The sequence below is a fragment of the Azolla caroliniana genome, unplaced genomic scaffold (genome assembly GCF_043228905.1).
Source record: "Azolla caroliniana isolate FFs.n. ecotype wild unplaced genomic scaffold, voAzoCaro1.0.p SCAF_1, whole genome shotgun sequence".
NCBI classification, from domain to species: domain Eukaryota; kingdom Viridiplantae; phylum Streptophyta; class Polypodiopsida; order Salviniales; family Salviniaceae; genus Azolla; species Azolla caroliniana.
Window position 1 is genome coordinate 27,204,070 of NW_028230436.1, and position 17,804 is coordinate 27,221,873.

Sequence of the window (17,804 nt, forward strand, 5' to 3'; positions counted from 1 at the left end):
AAGATGTTTGGGTTGTTAAACAAAATGTGTTATTCTTATAATTGAAAATAACAAAATATTGTTGATGATCTATACTTTCACATCAGAATGATCGACATCGGTGATATGCATGAATGCTCACATTATATGCTACTTACGAGTATTAGGTAAGGTGTCAGGGAGAGTTACGAAGGTAGAGAATCTATTTGAATGCCTTCAAGTATTTCGATTTGGGTACATGTAAATTGTAAGGTTGTAACCGTTAAAGCCAAAGTGGGCTATACCCTCATTTTTGTGAGTTTAAAGCTCCATATCGCGGATACACTAGTAAAGTGAAGCATAATTCAAGGCGAGCCAAACATTCACTTTCATTATTTCTAGAAAAATAAATAATTTGAAAGGCTCGCAAAATAGGTGGGGACAAGATTGCATCCCATGCTTTGTGGTTTCTTTGTCTCTTTCTTCAATTGCATGCGAGGCAAGTGAAATGTTGGATGGATATCCAAAAGCAAAAGATTGGGTTATAGATGGACATAATATATAAAGCAAAGGGTTGAACGACACAATACATTTGAGTTGTTCATCATGCCCCAAGAGATTCCTTAGAGAATGAGGCGTTGTTTCAATTCTTATTGTCACATCTTGAGAAATATATAGAGGCTGATACACCACATGCCATACTTACATATAATGCACAAAACTTGAAAGCCATCTACTTCCCTAAATAGATGAACTTCACTCGCCCGTATAAAGCAAAGGGTTGGACTACACAATACATTTGAGTTGTTCATCATGCCCCAAGAGATTCCTTAGAGAATGAGGCGTTGTTTCAATTCTTATTGTCACATCTTGAGAAATATATAGAGGCTGATACACCACATGCCATACTTACATATAATGCACAAAACTTGAAAGCCATCTACTTCCCTAAATAGATGAACTTCACTCGCCCGTATAAAGCAAAGGGTTGGACTACACAATACATTTGAGTTGTTCATCATGCCCCAAGAGATTCCTTAGAGAATGAGGCGTTGTTTCAATTCTTATTGTCACATCTTGAGAAATATATAGAGGCTGATACACCACATGCCATACTTACATATAATGCACAAAACTTGAAAGCCATCTACTTCCCTAAATAGATGAACTTCACTCACCCGTACATAATACGACTCATCCCTTTGTTTGGCATCCAAGTCATTATCATTCATATAACTTTTCTCACTTGCTCTTCAAGTACTCGTGATAAGACTGAATGACTACATATTCGTGAACGTGTTCATGAGCTCGAGTACCACACTCTATTGCAATGCTTAAGCTTTGACTAGGTTCACAATATCTTGTCAACACATTTTCAATGGTGACCTATTAGTCTAGGGATTAAATGGTAGTTACGAAAGTAAAATCCTTAAACATCAAGAGTTCTCAAATGTAAAAATGTTCCACGTTAGTCCCATTAGTCTTATTTGGCATCCAAAAGCGATAGTACTGTAAGTTCAACAAAACAATGAACCAAAAACTGAAAGTTACCTAATCATCATTTGGAAACTTATATCCCAAAAACCATTTGTATATAAATGTCCATACTTTGGGACTTCGAAGACAATGGAGACAATAGAATCAATTTGGGGTTTCTACAAAGTAAGGTTTGCAAGGTTGTCAAAGTTTGTGGAAACATTTTTATGGGTTTCCAACCTTTTTGTTAGTCCATCTAATTTTGTTTCACATCTCTTTGCTAAGGATCATGTGAGGAGGGGAACAAAGCGTAACATGTGTTTGTTTGCAAATTGCACGAATGAAATGCATATAAAGATTGGTGATGATCATAACAAACACAACATTATTGAGGATGTGAAAACAATTTAGGATGAAAATTAGATTAAGGTCGTATTAGGGGGGAGTAGGAGACTTTCTTTACGATGGTACAAAAGAGAATCGAAAATTGTGGACTAGTAAAGGGGAGAAGGAGAGAGCATTTTATATGGAGCTCTTTCTTAGGGCTTAAGTGAGAGTGACAGTTTTGACCTACACAATGAAATGGTTCATAGTATTGAACTACATAAAAGAATATTGAAAATATTGTGCTAATTTCGAAGTGGGGCTTCAACGATATGAAAAAGGGCTTTACAAGGAGGGGGGGAATGGTTTAGAGGGGTAAAAAAGAGTTTGGTGAGCCTATAAAAGGGCAAGGGAGAAGAACAATATTAGAGACAAAACATCGGGAAACTATGTATACAAACATAGGGACAATATGATTCAACGATAATGAAGGGCATCTGATGTGACTCTAAATGGGTAACAATAGCCAAGTACACTTGTCAATCAAGAAATGGGCTATATAACAGTGATGTGAGTGGCGTGATCGCCGAGAGACCAAGAGATATGATGAAAGGAGCGTCGCGATGTTTGTAAAATGTCGATTATTTACTACGGAGAACATGAAAAAAAACACTTCCTAAGAATACTCTATAGCCCAAAAAAGTAGTCTTGAAGTCAGTGAAGTTGATTCAATTTGGGATTTCGGGTGAATGAGAGAGATAGATAGATAGAGATAGATAGATAGATAGATTATATTATCGTCTTCGGAGATCAAATATGACCTATGAGACCAAAGATAGAGAGAGAGAGAGAGAGAGAGAGAGAGAGAGAGAGAGAGAGAGAGAGGAGAAGAAGCATATAGACAACAATTTGTCCTACGAGAACAAAACCTAGAATGGAAAGTGGATTACAATGGGGGGGAATGAGCATTATTAGAATGAGATTCTAAAAAAACTCTTAAAAGAAAGATCAATTGAATATTGGGTTAGAACTTAGAATCAATCACTCTACCCTCTCATTATTTTGCAAAGAGGTTGACCTGACCCTAGGGGTGGTGGGGTAGGCATAATATATAACATACCCCATCATGGTCAAGACAACAAACACTTGACTTCAGGCACACAAAAAAAAAGTGTATGTGGGGCTCTCCCATTCTTCCACCAATGGATTATGGCCACCAATTTTACCTTCTTTCACCAATGGTCATCCAAAAGGAAAGTTTTGTCTAGTTGACCCATGGGTTTCCATCAATTTGATGGCTTACTTTTGCTACAGAGATATATTGATTAATGCAAAACATTAGAAAGATAGATATGCATACATATATCATTATATGTAATATTTTTTTTTTATATATGTCTTAAGCTAAGAATGGAAGGAAAATGCATGGTAATGGGATTAGAACTTTTGATCAATGCAAACATTAGACACAGAACATTATAATTCAATCCCTTCTCTCACACAACTTTTGATCAATGCAAACATTTAGTAGTCTGACATATAATTCAATCCTTTCATCTCACAGCTTAAATCATGTGTGTTTTTTCCATTTTATGTACAAAATCAGAGAAGAAGCTCAACTAAGTTTTTAGTTAAAACTAATGTGTTATGGTGTAATGAAGCCAAAAACCATAGCCATGATCAGAAATGGCAGTGTCTCATGCCTTAAAACAAACCAATAAGATGATGATTATGAAGAAGAAACAGGAGCAGAAGCAGAAAATTTTCTCAGGCCAAAATTGGTATGTAGAATAGAAAGAGAAATTGCTTTTTTTGGGGGGATGGAGGGGGGGAGTTTTCCCATAGCTATGATCATGCTTTGCAAGTTCCAAGTTTTTCTTCAAGCTTCTGGATCCTAGCTTGCATTAGGCTTTCAGAGCTCTGCAGGAGCCTTATCTCAGATTCCAGGGCCGATGTTCGATCCCTCTCCACCATTACCATCCTGAGAAGGTCTTGTATGAGAGAATCACTCCGAGAGGTGAAGCCATTAGAAGCAGCAGTAGTAGTAGAAGTAGAAGTAAAAGGAGAAGATGCAGGTGGAGGTGTTGATGGCGATGGCGATGGCGATGGCGAAGGGTTTCTAAACATATTATATGTAGAAGAAGAAGAAGAAGAAGAAGGATCCATGGAGGAAGCGGAAGAGAAGGAAGAGGGATCCATGGAAGGCGGGGGTTTGTTGATTCCTGAGTCTCTTCTCCTGCTCATCATCTCCAGGTATTCGACCCTTCCCTTGAGGAAATTCTCAGAGATTTGGAGCACTCGGATCTCATTCTCCAGGAACAAGGTCCGCTCCCTCTCGCCATGGACAACTCTCTGGGTGTCCATGACAAGGACCTCCAAGGACTCGCACTTGGCTTCATACGCACCTCTGAGGCCATCATATGCGCCTCCATCCTCGTACAGCAGAGTGTAATGGCCATCGCTGTTACTGTTACTGCTGCTGGACCTTGACCTTGACCTAGACCTAGAACTGGTTGAGCTGGAGATGCCTTTGAATTGCTTGCTCGTCTTCCTGCCATTGCCATTGTAGTTGTAATTGCTGGTTTTCGCTGCAAACGCCGGATCACTGTCGTCTTCATCCACGCGCCGGAAGATTCCCCCGAGTCCACCTGTGATCTTCCCTGCATACGGTATGAAGACGATGCAACTGACACTCACCAGAAGGAGGTAGACCAGGTAGGCTGAGGAAGGTTGGTTAGGGTTTGCAGAGAAGGAGGATGATCTGCGAGGGAATGGATCGTTGAAGCTCCTTCCTCCTCCTCCTCCTGCTCCTCCTCCTGTTGTGCTGCCGGTGTCTCCATTGCTGCCATTACTGTTGTTATTCACATCCCTTTTCATCTTCATCATCTTCTTCTTCTGCTTCTTCTGCTTCTTCTGCTGCTTCTTGTAACCATGTATGTATGGTCTGTGCTCTGCCTCTTCTATGGTAGCATCATCACTCTCATTATCATCATCATCATCATTCAAGCAAACATACACAACATACACATACACATACACAGAAAGAATGTCTGTGGCTTATCTGTCTGTCTCTCTGAATCTGAGCTTTTTACACCATTATTGTATGCATGCATGCATATATATGTATGTATATGTATAATGTTCTCTCTTGTTTTTTGGTTTGAATTTGTGCAGAATCCCAAAGAGAGAGAGACAGAGATAGAGGGGGGGGTTTATGTCTATCAATCAATCAATCTAAAATATATATATATGTATGTATGTATGTAGTGTAATGTTTGGGGTATAGCTACTTTTCTACTTGGTCTTACAGAAGGTTTAGAGGCCTACTTAACCACTACTACTACTACTACTACTACTACTACTATTACAATTTACTGCAGTTTATTACTTACACACATACATACTTACTACAACACCTCCTCCTACTTCCTCTCTCTCTGTCTGTCTCTTTTGCCCTACACTTTTTGTGCTATAAAACCTGCACCAATTGAATAAGAGAGAGAGAGCAGAGCAGAGCAGAACAGAACAGAGAGATCTCTGTGTTTTCTTTTCCTTCTTCCCCTAACTACAACCAAACAAAGACATAGTAACTAAAAATAAATAATAATTAGAGAGGCACTTACATATTTAGTAATGGTAGTAGTAGTAGTAAGTTTAGTAACTGGGAGATCTGGTTGCAACAATTTTTGTTCTGTTCCCCAAAAAAAACCAAAACAAACAAGAATAAACCCCAAAAAAGAAACCCTAATAATTACAGGGCAAAGAATGAACAACAAGGTACTGGAAATTTGTAGTTTTTCTCTTTCTTTGCTTCCTTTTTTTTGTTTTTTGTTTTTTGCTACTTTCAAAATTTTGAAATTGTAGCACCTGCTTACAAACATACATGGTTTATTATTAATTGAGATTGATTCATTTTAAAACCTGTTTTTTTTTGCTTTTTCTGTCTTCTTAAATTAAACATTGAGAAAACCAAAAGTAAGCCAAATTAAATAAATATGTTAGGTTTGTTAAATTTTGTTTTTCTTTTTTCTTTTTACAGTTTGTTTTTCACTTCTTCTTCTTCTTCTTCTTTTTTACAACTTTCAAAATCAGCAATAAAAAAACAAAACATTTTCAGCTGCTGCTCATTGAGAAAGCAAAAAGCAAAAAAAGCAAAGCCAAGACACAACTATGTACTGCATTGGTTCCAAGTTTTTCAAAAATATTTTAAAGAATCAAACCCCTTCCCTCCCTCCCTCCCTCCCTGCACAGTTTCATAAAACTTTGTACCCTAAAACTAAACCCCAAAAAACACAAACTACACAAAAGTTCTGTCTATCTATGACAATCCCCCCCCCCCCAAACCCATAATGATATTACATACATATATCATTATATGTATATCTTTATGTATTGTTAGATGTGTTTTCGCAAACTCGTTTGGTTGCCTTGAACTGAAGACCTCCGTTGTTCAATGGTGCTTGCCCCTAACTTGCAATCAATCACATTCACAACAACCGAATGACCATTGCCTGAATGCATCGCACACTACAAAATTAGAAGAATGTGGTATTGTCGAATCGATGTCTTCCCTTGACCCACTATGCCAACCCCAATCAAATCACATTCGTGAGTAGGCCATAGTGTTAAGATGTTCAGGAATTCCTAGGAGTGGAGTGACAATGTTGATGGTGCGCACTTTCTTTGAGGCATATTCTATGTGTACCGCCTCATTCATGCAACCCATCAGTCCAAGTTGTGGCCTCTAAGTTAGATCCATTGACTTCTCGAAAAAAGAGGAGGTAAGGTCCAACCGTCGTTTCTTGAGAGGTCGTCCATCACACTATCCCCATAATTGGCCGCATGTTTTGTAGCGGGAACATGGTCCAACACTTTAGAAATGGCACTTGTGGGCTTTATGTATATAGTTCCATATTTAAAAAGTTACAAAGTTACAACTAATCCTGGGTACTTACAAAGCATTATAGGTGCTTAGCACAATTATGAGGAAGAAGACATTAAATGTATGATCTCTACTAATTGGCATCCCTAATCATCCATACTACAAATATTGTTATTTCACATTGGAGGATTGGGTGTTCTTTTGTTTGGATTCCAAGATAACACAACACAAATAACTCTTAACAATCATATCTTTACTCTTGGAGGATAGGTTTTTCTTATGTTGGTTGTTAAGTTTTTATCATGATGCACCACAGTGTATTCCTTCAACAAAAGTTAATATCATTGCTTAATCTATGATGGACAATGATAAGCGAACAAATAAGATAAATATACATTAGAAGGATGTTTACGTGAACTTGAATTGAAGACGTGGCACTTTATATTTGATGGAATGATTCATATAAAACAAAGACAATAGATTATTGTAATAGTTAACCCATCAATATACTTGATTGCATTATAGGAACGAACAAATTGCTAGATCGTATTAGCAATAGAGCATTACAAATTACAAGGAGTGAGGAGCATGTGGTCTCAAATCTTTATTATTTATGTACATTACATACAATGACCTTAAGTCAAGAAAGGTTGGGTACAAAACTTAGAACTGCCTAGGCCCTAGAGGCATTTCATATCATGTTCAAGTTTGCAACATTTCAAAACATATAGAAAGTTAAAAGACATGTTCATTGTTGACAAACTACTTTATTGTGTTATTATGTACATCAATGTGACTAATAGCGTTTCATTAAAAAATTGTATAGCCTTCATATACATACATGGATGTTCCATACCAAAACAATGAGGAGTGTGTCAAATTGTACCCATGTAGACCTTAGTTTATTTTAGGGATAGGGAGAATAGAAATCTTCCAAGAAGGCAAACCAAAATGTCACTCATCTCTAGAACAATCTTGGAAGGTCCAAGTTTTGCATGTCACTAACATAACATTTGCAACATATTTTGTGCGCATTAACCTATCTTTGTAGTTAATGTTGTACATTCTTGAGAATTTGTGTAGATATGGTACTGTAACTTTGATATCAAAGTTTCGTGATATCAACAATCCTTACTCAAGAATTTCACTAGTATGTCCTTGCTTCTTGCACTATGTACACAAACATATATGTAATCATGTGTCAAGGTCCACGAACAAAGGGCTAACATTGTCCATGTAGCATTAAACCATTGTTTCCAGTCTCATAAATGAAAATAAAAGGAGTAAAAAAAATCTAGGGCCCTTAAGTCACCAAAATTTATACAACAAACACAATAAAGCTAAGTACAATCCTCTTATTACCACTTGCCTTCAATGAGATAAAGCAATGAAAGAGTTTGTTTGAAAAGAGAATGATTCCCCTCTAAGTGTCAATTGTTTTATTATAATCCATAACGTTATCGTGAGGTGCGTATCTTCTAGTACGATCTCATTGAATGTTTGAAAAGAACCCTTGTTAAGTGTAATTCCTAACACTTCTCACCTTTTAATCATGCACTATGAGGTGAAAGCATTTGGCCAAATTTGAGAAAATGTTCACACAAAAATCTTCGAATTTGCCAAATTTCACCTCACATCACTCTTCAAACTTCTAAATACGAGTATTTCAAATAGGTTGGTGAACATGGGTTTTCTCTTCAACAACAACGAGTTATTCCCATCATCTCTAAAGCAGTGATTTCTATCGATTTGACTTTTGGTATCCCTCTATGTGTTTCTCTAATATTGGCATTTGTATTCTATAATAACATATCCCTCTATGCTTGAACACTCTCTTACCAATTTTCAATGGGCATCTGCTCATATAATGACGACTCACCAATTTATGGGTTTGTCCATCCTTTCTCCTCCCATTGGACATGAAGGTATTGGTCTTCTATAACTAACGAAGCTCTCTTACTAGATCTTCAAGGGGCCGCACCCCTTGTAATGATTCCGACCATTTAATAAATTGCGTGCTACTCATCCAAGTAACACAATGACATTGGCCTAAACATCATTTATTAGTCTCCGTCTGTGTCTTAAGGAACCTCTTGCTTGTCATGATGTCTATTATTTATTGAACTATTATGTTTCTCTCTCTCTCTCTCTCTCTCTCGATACATGTGATGACACTAGTCTTGGATCGAATTTTATTGACTTTCCCTAGGATTTAATAACTCGGGACGTTACTATTCTCTGCTTATATTGTATATAAATGACAATATCATTTTTAAACTAGGATCATCTCAATAAGGATCCGTGGCGCAATGGTAGCGCGTCTGACTCCAGATCAGAAGGTTGCGTGTTCGATTCACGTCGGGTTCAGTTAATACTCTCCTTTTGTAAAAAGTGCACAACTTTTGCGATCAAAAGATTTTGATAACGTATCTCCCATCTCTTTCTCTCTCTCTTCCCCCGCATGTATGTACTGTTTGATTTCCTTTTTGATGTTTAATATAAAATACAATAGATGATCCGTGATAAGAAGATCTGAAAAGATTTTGCGTGTTCTTTCATCTCCCTTTTTTTAGATACAAAGATGAATTACGATAAAATGGTCATGAAATTATGCATAACTTTAAGATTCATCTCTCATCATTAGATTTAATTAGACACATACCATGTGTAAGTGTACGTGTACATATGAAATGTGACTATTAATGGTTCATTCTAGAAGGATACTAGAAATCTATATTTCTCTTATTACCTCATGAGTCAAACAACCAACTAGTCTATACATTTAACTGTATGCTACATAGATGTACAAAATGTTGTCTGACAGAGAGTGAATTAATTGAACTTCATTAAATGGAGGTCTACATATCCTCGAAATTGTGCACAAATACATCATTCCATTTTCACCCACAAATGGGTCGTGTAGTAGATAACATACACTAACTAGTCGCAAAGCTATGAATCATTATGGGTTCGAATTAACCATTGTTGATCCTTCAAGCATTAAGGATTATAAACATATGAGAAAAGGTCTATATATTGCAGCCATCTCATCGTTCATAGAGATTGGAGTAGATCAACCCGAGCATGCATTTGATTATATCCTTCCTACATGGCTAATGTGAATAATGATGTCTTTAACCCCACAAGAAATGAGATTTCTGCAAATATTTTGTTAGTGTACATAATGCAGGTATTTACAAATGTATTATAAAATGGGGGCTCTCTTCTCTCTGAACACACCACTATCAAGGAATGGATTCTCTGTTTTTCATTCCGATAGCTTTCGTAAGCTCGTGAAAATAGGCACTGTCGCTTTGTTCTTTCCTACCATCAAGGACCTCATTATACTCTGACATTAGTTTTTCCCACTTCTCTTGGCACTGCTTTCCATCTCGGGAGATCCCATGGGAACCGAGAATGTCCGAAATCTCATCCCAGGATGAACGCCTATGTGTAGGATTCAAAAACATGCTTTCCATCTCAGCACGACACCGGATTAGCTCAAGCACCTCAAACCTCTTCCAATTTTTCGATCGTTTGATGATGGGATGATGACGGTGTTGATCCGCAGTGGACGGATTGTTGCAATTTACTGGTCCCGATCCCGATCCTGATCCTACCTTATCCTCAACCAGCTTTTGAGTGAGCAATAGCATGGCATTGTTGAAGATAAGGTTCTGAGCTCGCTCCTCGGCTCTCCATTTCTCCTCTCTCTTTTCTCGGATTTGATCTCGCTGCTCCTCTTTTTTCTCGAGGGCCTCGAGGAAATCTTTGAAGATATTCTGTTGGCAAGAGATCACGGTCTCGAGCAACGATTGTATAGAGTGTATTGTCTGGAGGTCCGCTTCCTCAGGGCTTCGTTTCCTCTTGAATGAACGCGTCTCAGCATTCTCGTCTTCATTGGCACACCCATTAGACTTCATCGAAGGGCCTTTATTTTCAGATTCTTTCTTCGGCGCTTCATGATCTCTGGAAGCATCATGCATTATTATGTCGGGCTCATGTTGAGATGACAAGAAATGATGATCTTTGTCCTTTCTTATGCTTTTCCCCGATAGCAAAGGATGGAGCTCCTCATAGAAAGGATAGTCTTCTCTATCTTTATGCCCATCTTTCACTTCCTTGTACCCAGCCATAAGCTTCTCCCATTTGTCTCGACATTGTTGGGCATCCCGACAAAATTGATCTCGTTGCAATCCGTCTGCGATCTGGTCCCAAAGCTCACTTTTCCTACCCGTCCTCGCAAATCTCGAGGCGAGCTCAGATCTCAGTTTAATAAGCTTTAGTGTCTCAGCCCTTGTCCAGTTCTTCGATCTTTTCTTATGCTCTCTGTTATCGGGCATTTTCTTATCTTCAGAATCCAGGTCGGCTTCATTTCTGTCGACCATGAACTTATCTAAGACTAAACAATGGTCTTGATGGTGATGGTCTGTGAAGAATGCTGTTGCATCAACAGGTGGGAAAGCACTTGCCAATGGGGTAACCATAGTAGGGCTTTGTATTGATGAGCAAACAGCTTGCATAGCTTGTTGTAGTGGCTGATGGTGACTTCGATTGTTATCTTCGGGCATAGAAGCCATAGATTTTCAGTTCAATGTATATATATGTATATATAGATGAAATCGTCGATTCAATCCAATTCTTGTTTATATCCTCCACTGGTAGCAGAAGCAAATCCTTAATAAGAGGCAAAACAATCTTCTGAAATCCAATACTCCAATATATGTTTATGTATATATATCTCATCCAAGAAGAGCTGAATCAATTCTTGCAAGAGACAACAAATCTTCAAGCCAATGTGTTGTATATATATATATATCTCCACCTTTCTAGTAAAACTTATCTGATAGTAGTGAAGATTATGGCACTTTGATGAGGATCATGCCATAACCCATCTTTAATTCCCCTCTTCCTTCTTCTTTGTGAGAGGTCAAGTTCGTAAATTAACTCAAAATTTTCGCTTCTTCCAGGATGTCATTTGAAACCATATCCAAAACTACTCCTTTATCATCTGTCATCATCAAAATTAAGAAATAATTAAAAAACCCCCTTTTCCATCAAAGACTTCTAAAGCTTTGCCATTATCTGTTACATATATACATGATATATATTTTTCTTGTTCTTCCCTCCTCTCTCCCTCCGTCTCTTTTGTGAAGAAGAATCACACACACAGAGAAGCTCAAAGTAGACTCCAAGAAATTATTTATATAGACTTAAAAAAAGAGAGTAAAAAGGAACCCCTCGGGAGGGGAAGGTGGGGCAGTGTATTTAGCAGAGATTTTTAAGGGCAAAATGAACCTTTGATCAACCAGCGAATTCCAACAAAACTGAACAAGGAAACAAAAGGACTGAATACAAGAAATCACCAAACTGACCTACCTGTCTGTCCTTCTTCTTTCTGAACACATGAAATAGCAGGAGAGTGTGTGTGTGTGTGTGTGTGTGTGAGAGGGAGAGAAAGAGAGCGAGAGAGAGAGAGAGAGAGAGAGAGTGTGTGTGATCTGGGTTTGTCTTTCTTCTCTGCACTAGTCCACTTTTCCGTGTGGCATTCGGGTCCAAATTTGGAGGTGGAGGGGGGCCAAATTTAGAGGCCAAAAAGCTAAATAGAAGCCATTACTACCTATGCCATGAGTCTAATCTTGAAAAGCCCGGCCGGCTTCACACTCCTGTGGGTCGGCCGGCCGGTTGGTCACCCACGAAAGCAGAGAACACGTGTTCTTATCTCATGTCACTTGGAGTCATCATCGGAGATAGTGGCCGACACCCAATCGCGTAGCGTAGTGTCCAACATGCCGGACACCCCTCCATCACCAATTGCATCTCGTGCTTTCTGTCCGCCCCCCTAGACGAAACAAAAAGACCCTCGCTTTTCACGCCAACAATCGGGCCGGCCGGCCGTAAAGAAATGGGCTTATGAATTGATCAATAGAACCTCACATGCCTTCTTCAAGCTCTACGTCATTCGCACTGCTCAGCTGAGGAAAAAGAACCTCGTTGCTTTGCTAAATCCCAACTATTGTTTGGTTCCTTTTAATCTATAGAGATTGGATTTTGTAGAAAATCTTGGATCCAAGGCAACCACATATGCATGCATCTTGCCCCGGAAAACGCATCGTGAGGAGTTAGTTCTAAGAAATTGTTGGAAAACCAAACACGATTCAAATTTGATTGGTTACATTCACATTACGATTCAAAGTTTGATTGGTTAAATTGGCGAGGCTTGATCTTCTACAAAAGTTTGCAATTGATTGGTTGAAGGAGGCCACATCAACATTCATTTAGGAGTCGAAAGAAAGCACTCATAATGATCCCAAGTTGTGCATATCCACGTTGCACAATGGAAAGATCCGTGTCTCTCTCTCTACAAAGTTGATAGTTGTTGAGCTACACCATGAGTCATATGGATGTGGATCAAAAAAAATTCTTGTGTGCTTGTTGATTGGGTTGGGGCAAATACATGAGCATCATCATCATGCCTACAACCTCTTGAAGTCTAGGGACGTCTTTGAAAAATAGAGAGCTATACATACCCACATTGCTCAATGGAAAGACCCATTCTTCTCAGGTCCATAGATTCTTGTATGCGCATTGATTGCTTTGAGGCAACTATATTGTCATCTTGTCTACAACATCTTTGAAAAATATAACATAATTCAAGTTTCCCCCATTTACATCATAATGCTGGAAATACCCATAAGCTTCGAAAAAGTTGATAGTTGTTGATGCCACCATAATGTGCATAAGTGGGGTCAATAGAATTTCTTCCACTATGTCGATTGGATCACACCATCAATTATCCCCACACAACTTCTATAAGTTAAGACAAACCAACAAGCAAGGGATACATGCATGTCCTCTTTAGGACACTCTATCATAACATTTGTTTTTGGGTCTATGGGTCATGTTTCAAGCCCACCTAGGATGTCAATTATCACCACTTCTCCAATGGTCCCTTGCTTATTATGTGGTTTTTTGGTTTTAAATAACTAGTGTTGATTATAGTAGAGCATCCATTAAATTATCTTTTAGTCATAGTGGTTGAGATTTGGTTTCTTTCATTGACAGACATTTTAAGTGTGATATGTAAATATGAGTAGTTTGTGTGTGGCAAGTGAAAAACACAAGTCATGAATTATTTATAGCTTATAATACACAAATGGAGACACCATTATATCGCACCTAACCCTAGTGGCTTACTATTCCACCAATTTCCACTTTAAATACAATGAGTTTGACATCTATGTCATCAAGCACTAACTAGTTTCAATAGATAAACGGGACATTCCCGCTTTGTTGTAGTTAGCCAATCTTAATGGCTCACCATACCAACGAAAAGTCCACTTTAAATCTTCCATTGAGATTAGCATATATTCCATGTACATCTTATTTAGTGATCCAAAAGTGATCACGACTCTCTCCTATTCTATATGTGATATTATTAGCTTACCTTTCCAACCTCTCAATATTGCCTTGCAAGAAATAGTTCTACCCTTAAGTCATGAAAGAGATAAACATTTGTCACTTTTTTAAATTTAATGTTGAATAGTCATATCACAACCCCAAAAAACTGTCCTTATTAGACTCTTCCTTGATTGGCATATTGGGATAATTTAATCCTATAATTCTATAATCACATGAGTTATGTTCTTGATTAGTCACACATGTAAATGAAATATATTACAAATTTATAAAGAGTATGGTATTATGTTGAATTCCTACACTATTCACATTGTTATCGTGGCGTTATAAAAGCATCATTGGAGCCATCACACACACACTTTAGTTTATTGTAATTGGAGATCTGTCAAATAACTAATGTCTACCACTTATTCAATTGGAAGTCGAACCTAATGGTGGTACACCCTAAAGAGACAAAGAAGGAACACTTGTGTGGTGAGGTCAATATATATTGTTATATAGGAAGGAATTGTTCACTTATGCATTAAAATGTTTTCCGTTTAGGACGTTGCATACATTAAAGCTCACCACTTTCTATTAAACGATACATCATGGGCAATACCATTGAGTAAAATGCTTCGTGGACAACCCTATTATACCGACTTGACTAGTAACCATGGATTTGTGGTTTCTCTTTCAACTAAACATGAGAGCTCACTCTTAAAGGAAATTTACGATGTTTGTGATTGTTGCAACATTCAACTTTATGAATAATTTAAGCTATGGTGTTACATCCATTGTGTCAAAAGCCTTTTTGTATGTCAATTTGCTTTAGAAATACATAATGACTCGTGTATTTAGGATAGTTTATACTAATATATGCATTTGTAATTTTGTTTGCGATACATGGAATAAAGCCATATTGCTTTTGGGTGCAAACATATTTAGAAAACATTTTTCACTTGGTTCATAACCAGTTTAACAAAATGTTTGTAGATTACCAACATAATTATCATTGATCACCAATCTCCTTGAGATTCAAGGTTCATGGAGTTCTTGTGGATGAGTTGCAACCCTTCTTTTCATGAAATTGGTAATTCTCCTTAATGTTAGGCATCGTTCTTTCGAAATAAATAGGGCATTTAAATTCTCCCGAAACTAAAAATAAAATTATGCAAACCATACTAGCTAGTGGTTATGATTTGTAGTTTATATTGTCAGAATATCTACTTCTAACTCATGTGTTTGATGTGTCGAGAGAATAGGTGGTACTTGTTCATATGCCACACTTACATAACAAGGTCACCTTCACAATTAACGCAAAATTTTCAATCATGGACAAATCCTCTTTTCCATGTAGGTTAGTAAAAGCTATATTGTCCTAAAACTAGAGTTATGGATATATGTGCATCCCAAAGCCAAGGGCAATTTACTTAGTGGGAACCATTGTGAAAAGGGCTCTTGAAGAGTTTGTTGCCACTTAAGGAGTATGCCTTCTTGTGGAACTGTTTGCTTAGAGTATTATTTGTAGGAATTATGATTCTAGATCTAAATATCTCATTTGCCACTTCTAAATGAGCAATGTTCTATTTGTGTTGTCTTCATACTCTCTAAATTGTATGGGAGGATGGTGTGACAATTTGAGCAACATTCTTACTATGACCATTTCTTGCCTCTTAACTACGATATCTTTTATACACAAACTACATTAATCAAGGATTGTCAATGGGGAGATGAACCATGGAATTGGTAGAAACTTAACACAACACGAAAAATTACACTATTTTACATCAATTGACATAGAGTCGTCAAATAATTGATACACAAGTAATAGAGGACATATATTACACCTCCATGTTTCTCTCTCTTTACCATTGCTCCATTAGGTGACTTAATTAAGTTAGATGATAGGGGCTTCCCCACCATTTTTCGTAAAATCTTCTATTTAGGCCACAAATTAGTGGTTCTTATCACACTAGAGCTAATCTTTTCACATTGAAATTTTACTGTCATATTTGGGCGGATGACAATCGTAGGGCACACGCCTATACATTTAGCAGAAAGAGCTTGACAATGGCTAGGATGGCTTTTTCTTTCGTAACATTATTTGAAGTTGGGAGTTGGCAATCTTCATAGTCGGGTTCAATCTCTTTTGGTAAAATGGGAGAACAATTATTACTTTGGCGTTCTTGAGAGAAATGAGCACAATGATGTCATTAGGGGTTTCCATGAGGCTAGTGTCACCTTGTTTCTACCTGGACACAAGATATGAACCTTAGTGATCACGTCATTACCATTGTATGCATGTTTGATTTCCTCCATTGTGACCTTCAATATTGATTCCATATCTAGGAAGTAGGCATCATTTCATTGTTGGATCCTAACTCCCTAACCTGCCTTGAAAAAATGAAGTTTTGTGGCCCATTTGTGCCAAAAGACTTTCATGACAACTAGTAATTGGTTGATCATATAACATTGGAAGTTTTGTTATTCAATTTAGTTTTACTTTGACTCCTTTGTTGCTAGTGTACTTGGTACATATTGGCTAGCCATCAATGGAACTCTGTCATGGCTACCTCAAACATTGCCATTAGGTCTCTTTTGAAAACAACTACTCATGCATCCCATTGTTTGGCAATTAGGCACAAACCATGATACCAACGAATAAACGACATGCTCTAGTCTCGACCAATGAATATGTAATTAAAGTTGAATGACGGAATAAAGACTTGCTAGAACTTCCATTGTGCACTCATTTGTATCTTAGTGTTTTGAATAATAGTGCTTTGAACCTTTTGATTTGGTCATAAGTGTCACCTAGTTCAGTAAATATAGGGTATGGCCTTGATTATCTAGGCCAACATTTATTTACCATTATAATATAATTATTGAAGGTGTGGGTCTCCTTTCTCACGCAACAAAAGTTTGTGGCGTTTGGATAGATTGGATGGTGGTGCCTAGTTTTGGGTTTGATGTGCTTGTATCCATTGTCTGAGTTGACTTGCGTTTATCATTACATTACTACTAAAGTTGTGGGTCTCCTTTCTTGTCCAACCAAGTTTAGCAGCATATGGATAGATTGAAGGGTGGTATCATCTCCGTGTATTGGGTTGTTGGAGAAGAATTCCATGATGAGGCTTTATTGGTTTGGGGCCGTTTGGGATACCACCAAAGGCTCCTCAAGACTAGTTGAAGTACTAGAACAGTTTAAGTTCGGCATGACCATAGTGTTTGTGAACATGGTGGTACATATTTGGTGTTCATGGGCCTTGCTTAAAATTTCCACATTCAACATTTGTAATTGTATCATCAGGTTACGAGAACTCATGCACCTCCCTTATGCTGGATTGAATCTTGGTTAATATCTCATAAAGGCATTTTACCTTAGAGAGTTAACTCAATAAAAAATTGATCTCTTTTCTAAATGATTTAAGTTTAAGGATTACATCTCTCTTTAATGTGCATGTGGTCTTTCATGGTCAAATTTGGCCAACCCTTTAGGGGAGGCAAAAAGGTAGTTTGACCCCATCTTATTTGGCCTCATATGGTCGGTGAACTCTATATTTTTGAGCTAACCCCCCTAGCCCATCATCAAACTTTGTGCGGTTAAGTGGTATGGGAGGTGCATTTTGGGAGGGTTTTATGAACCTCAAAAGCTTACTAGATGTTCCAGGTTTCTCAAACGTTAAACAATGGTTTAACTGTACTTGTACACATGATGGTTCAAGTGCAATCATCTGCATGATAGCTCTTCTTGACTATTTTG

At 37.7% G+C, this 17,804-nt stretch overlaps 3 protein-coding genes and 1 non-coding gene across 4 annotated transcripts in view; 1 reads left to right on the forward strand and 3 right to left on the reverse strand.

The window, feature by feature from the left end:
• The window catches only part of LOC147869362 (pentatricopeptide repeat-containing protein At2g03380, mitochondrial-like), a 61,929-nt gene that overhangs the window by 12,729 nt on the left and 31,396 nt on the right, over nt 1-17,804 (reverse strand). The window lies entirely within an intron of this gene.
• LOC147869364 (uncharacterized) lies at nt 3,454-4,814 on the reverse strand. Its single transcript, XM_087328533.1, has one exon. The coding sequence runs from the start codon at nt 4,642-4,644 to the stop codon at nt 3,610-3,612; it is 1,035 nt and encodes a 344-aa protein (XP_087184659.1). The 5' UTR covers nt 4,645-4,814; the 3' UTR covers nt 3,454-3,609.
• On the forward strand, nt 8,936-9,007 carry TRNAW-CCA (transfer RNA tryptophan (anticodon CCA)). The gene has a single exon. It is a non-coding gene; the product is annotated as a tRNA-Trp (tRNA).
• On the reverse strand, nt 9,469-11,283 carry LOC147869366 (trihelix transcription factor PTL-like). Its single transcript, XM_087328539.1, has one exon. The coding sequence runs from the start codon at nt 11,218-11,220 to the stop codon at nt 9,886-9,888; it is 1,335 nt and encodes a 444-aa protein (XP_087184665.1). The 5' UTR covers nt 11,221-11,283; the 3' UTR covers nt 9,469-9,885.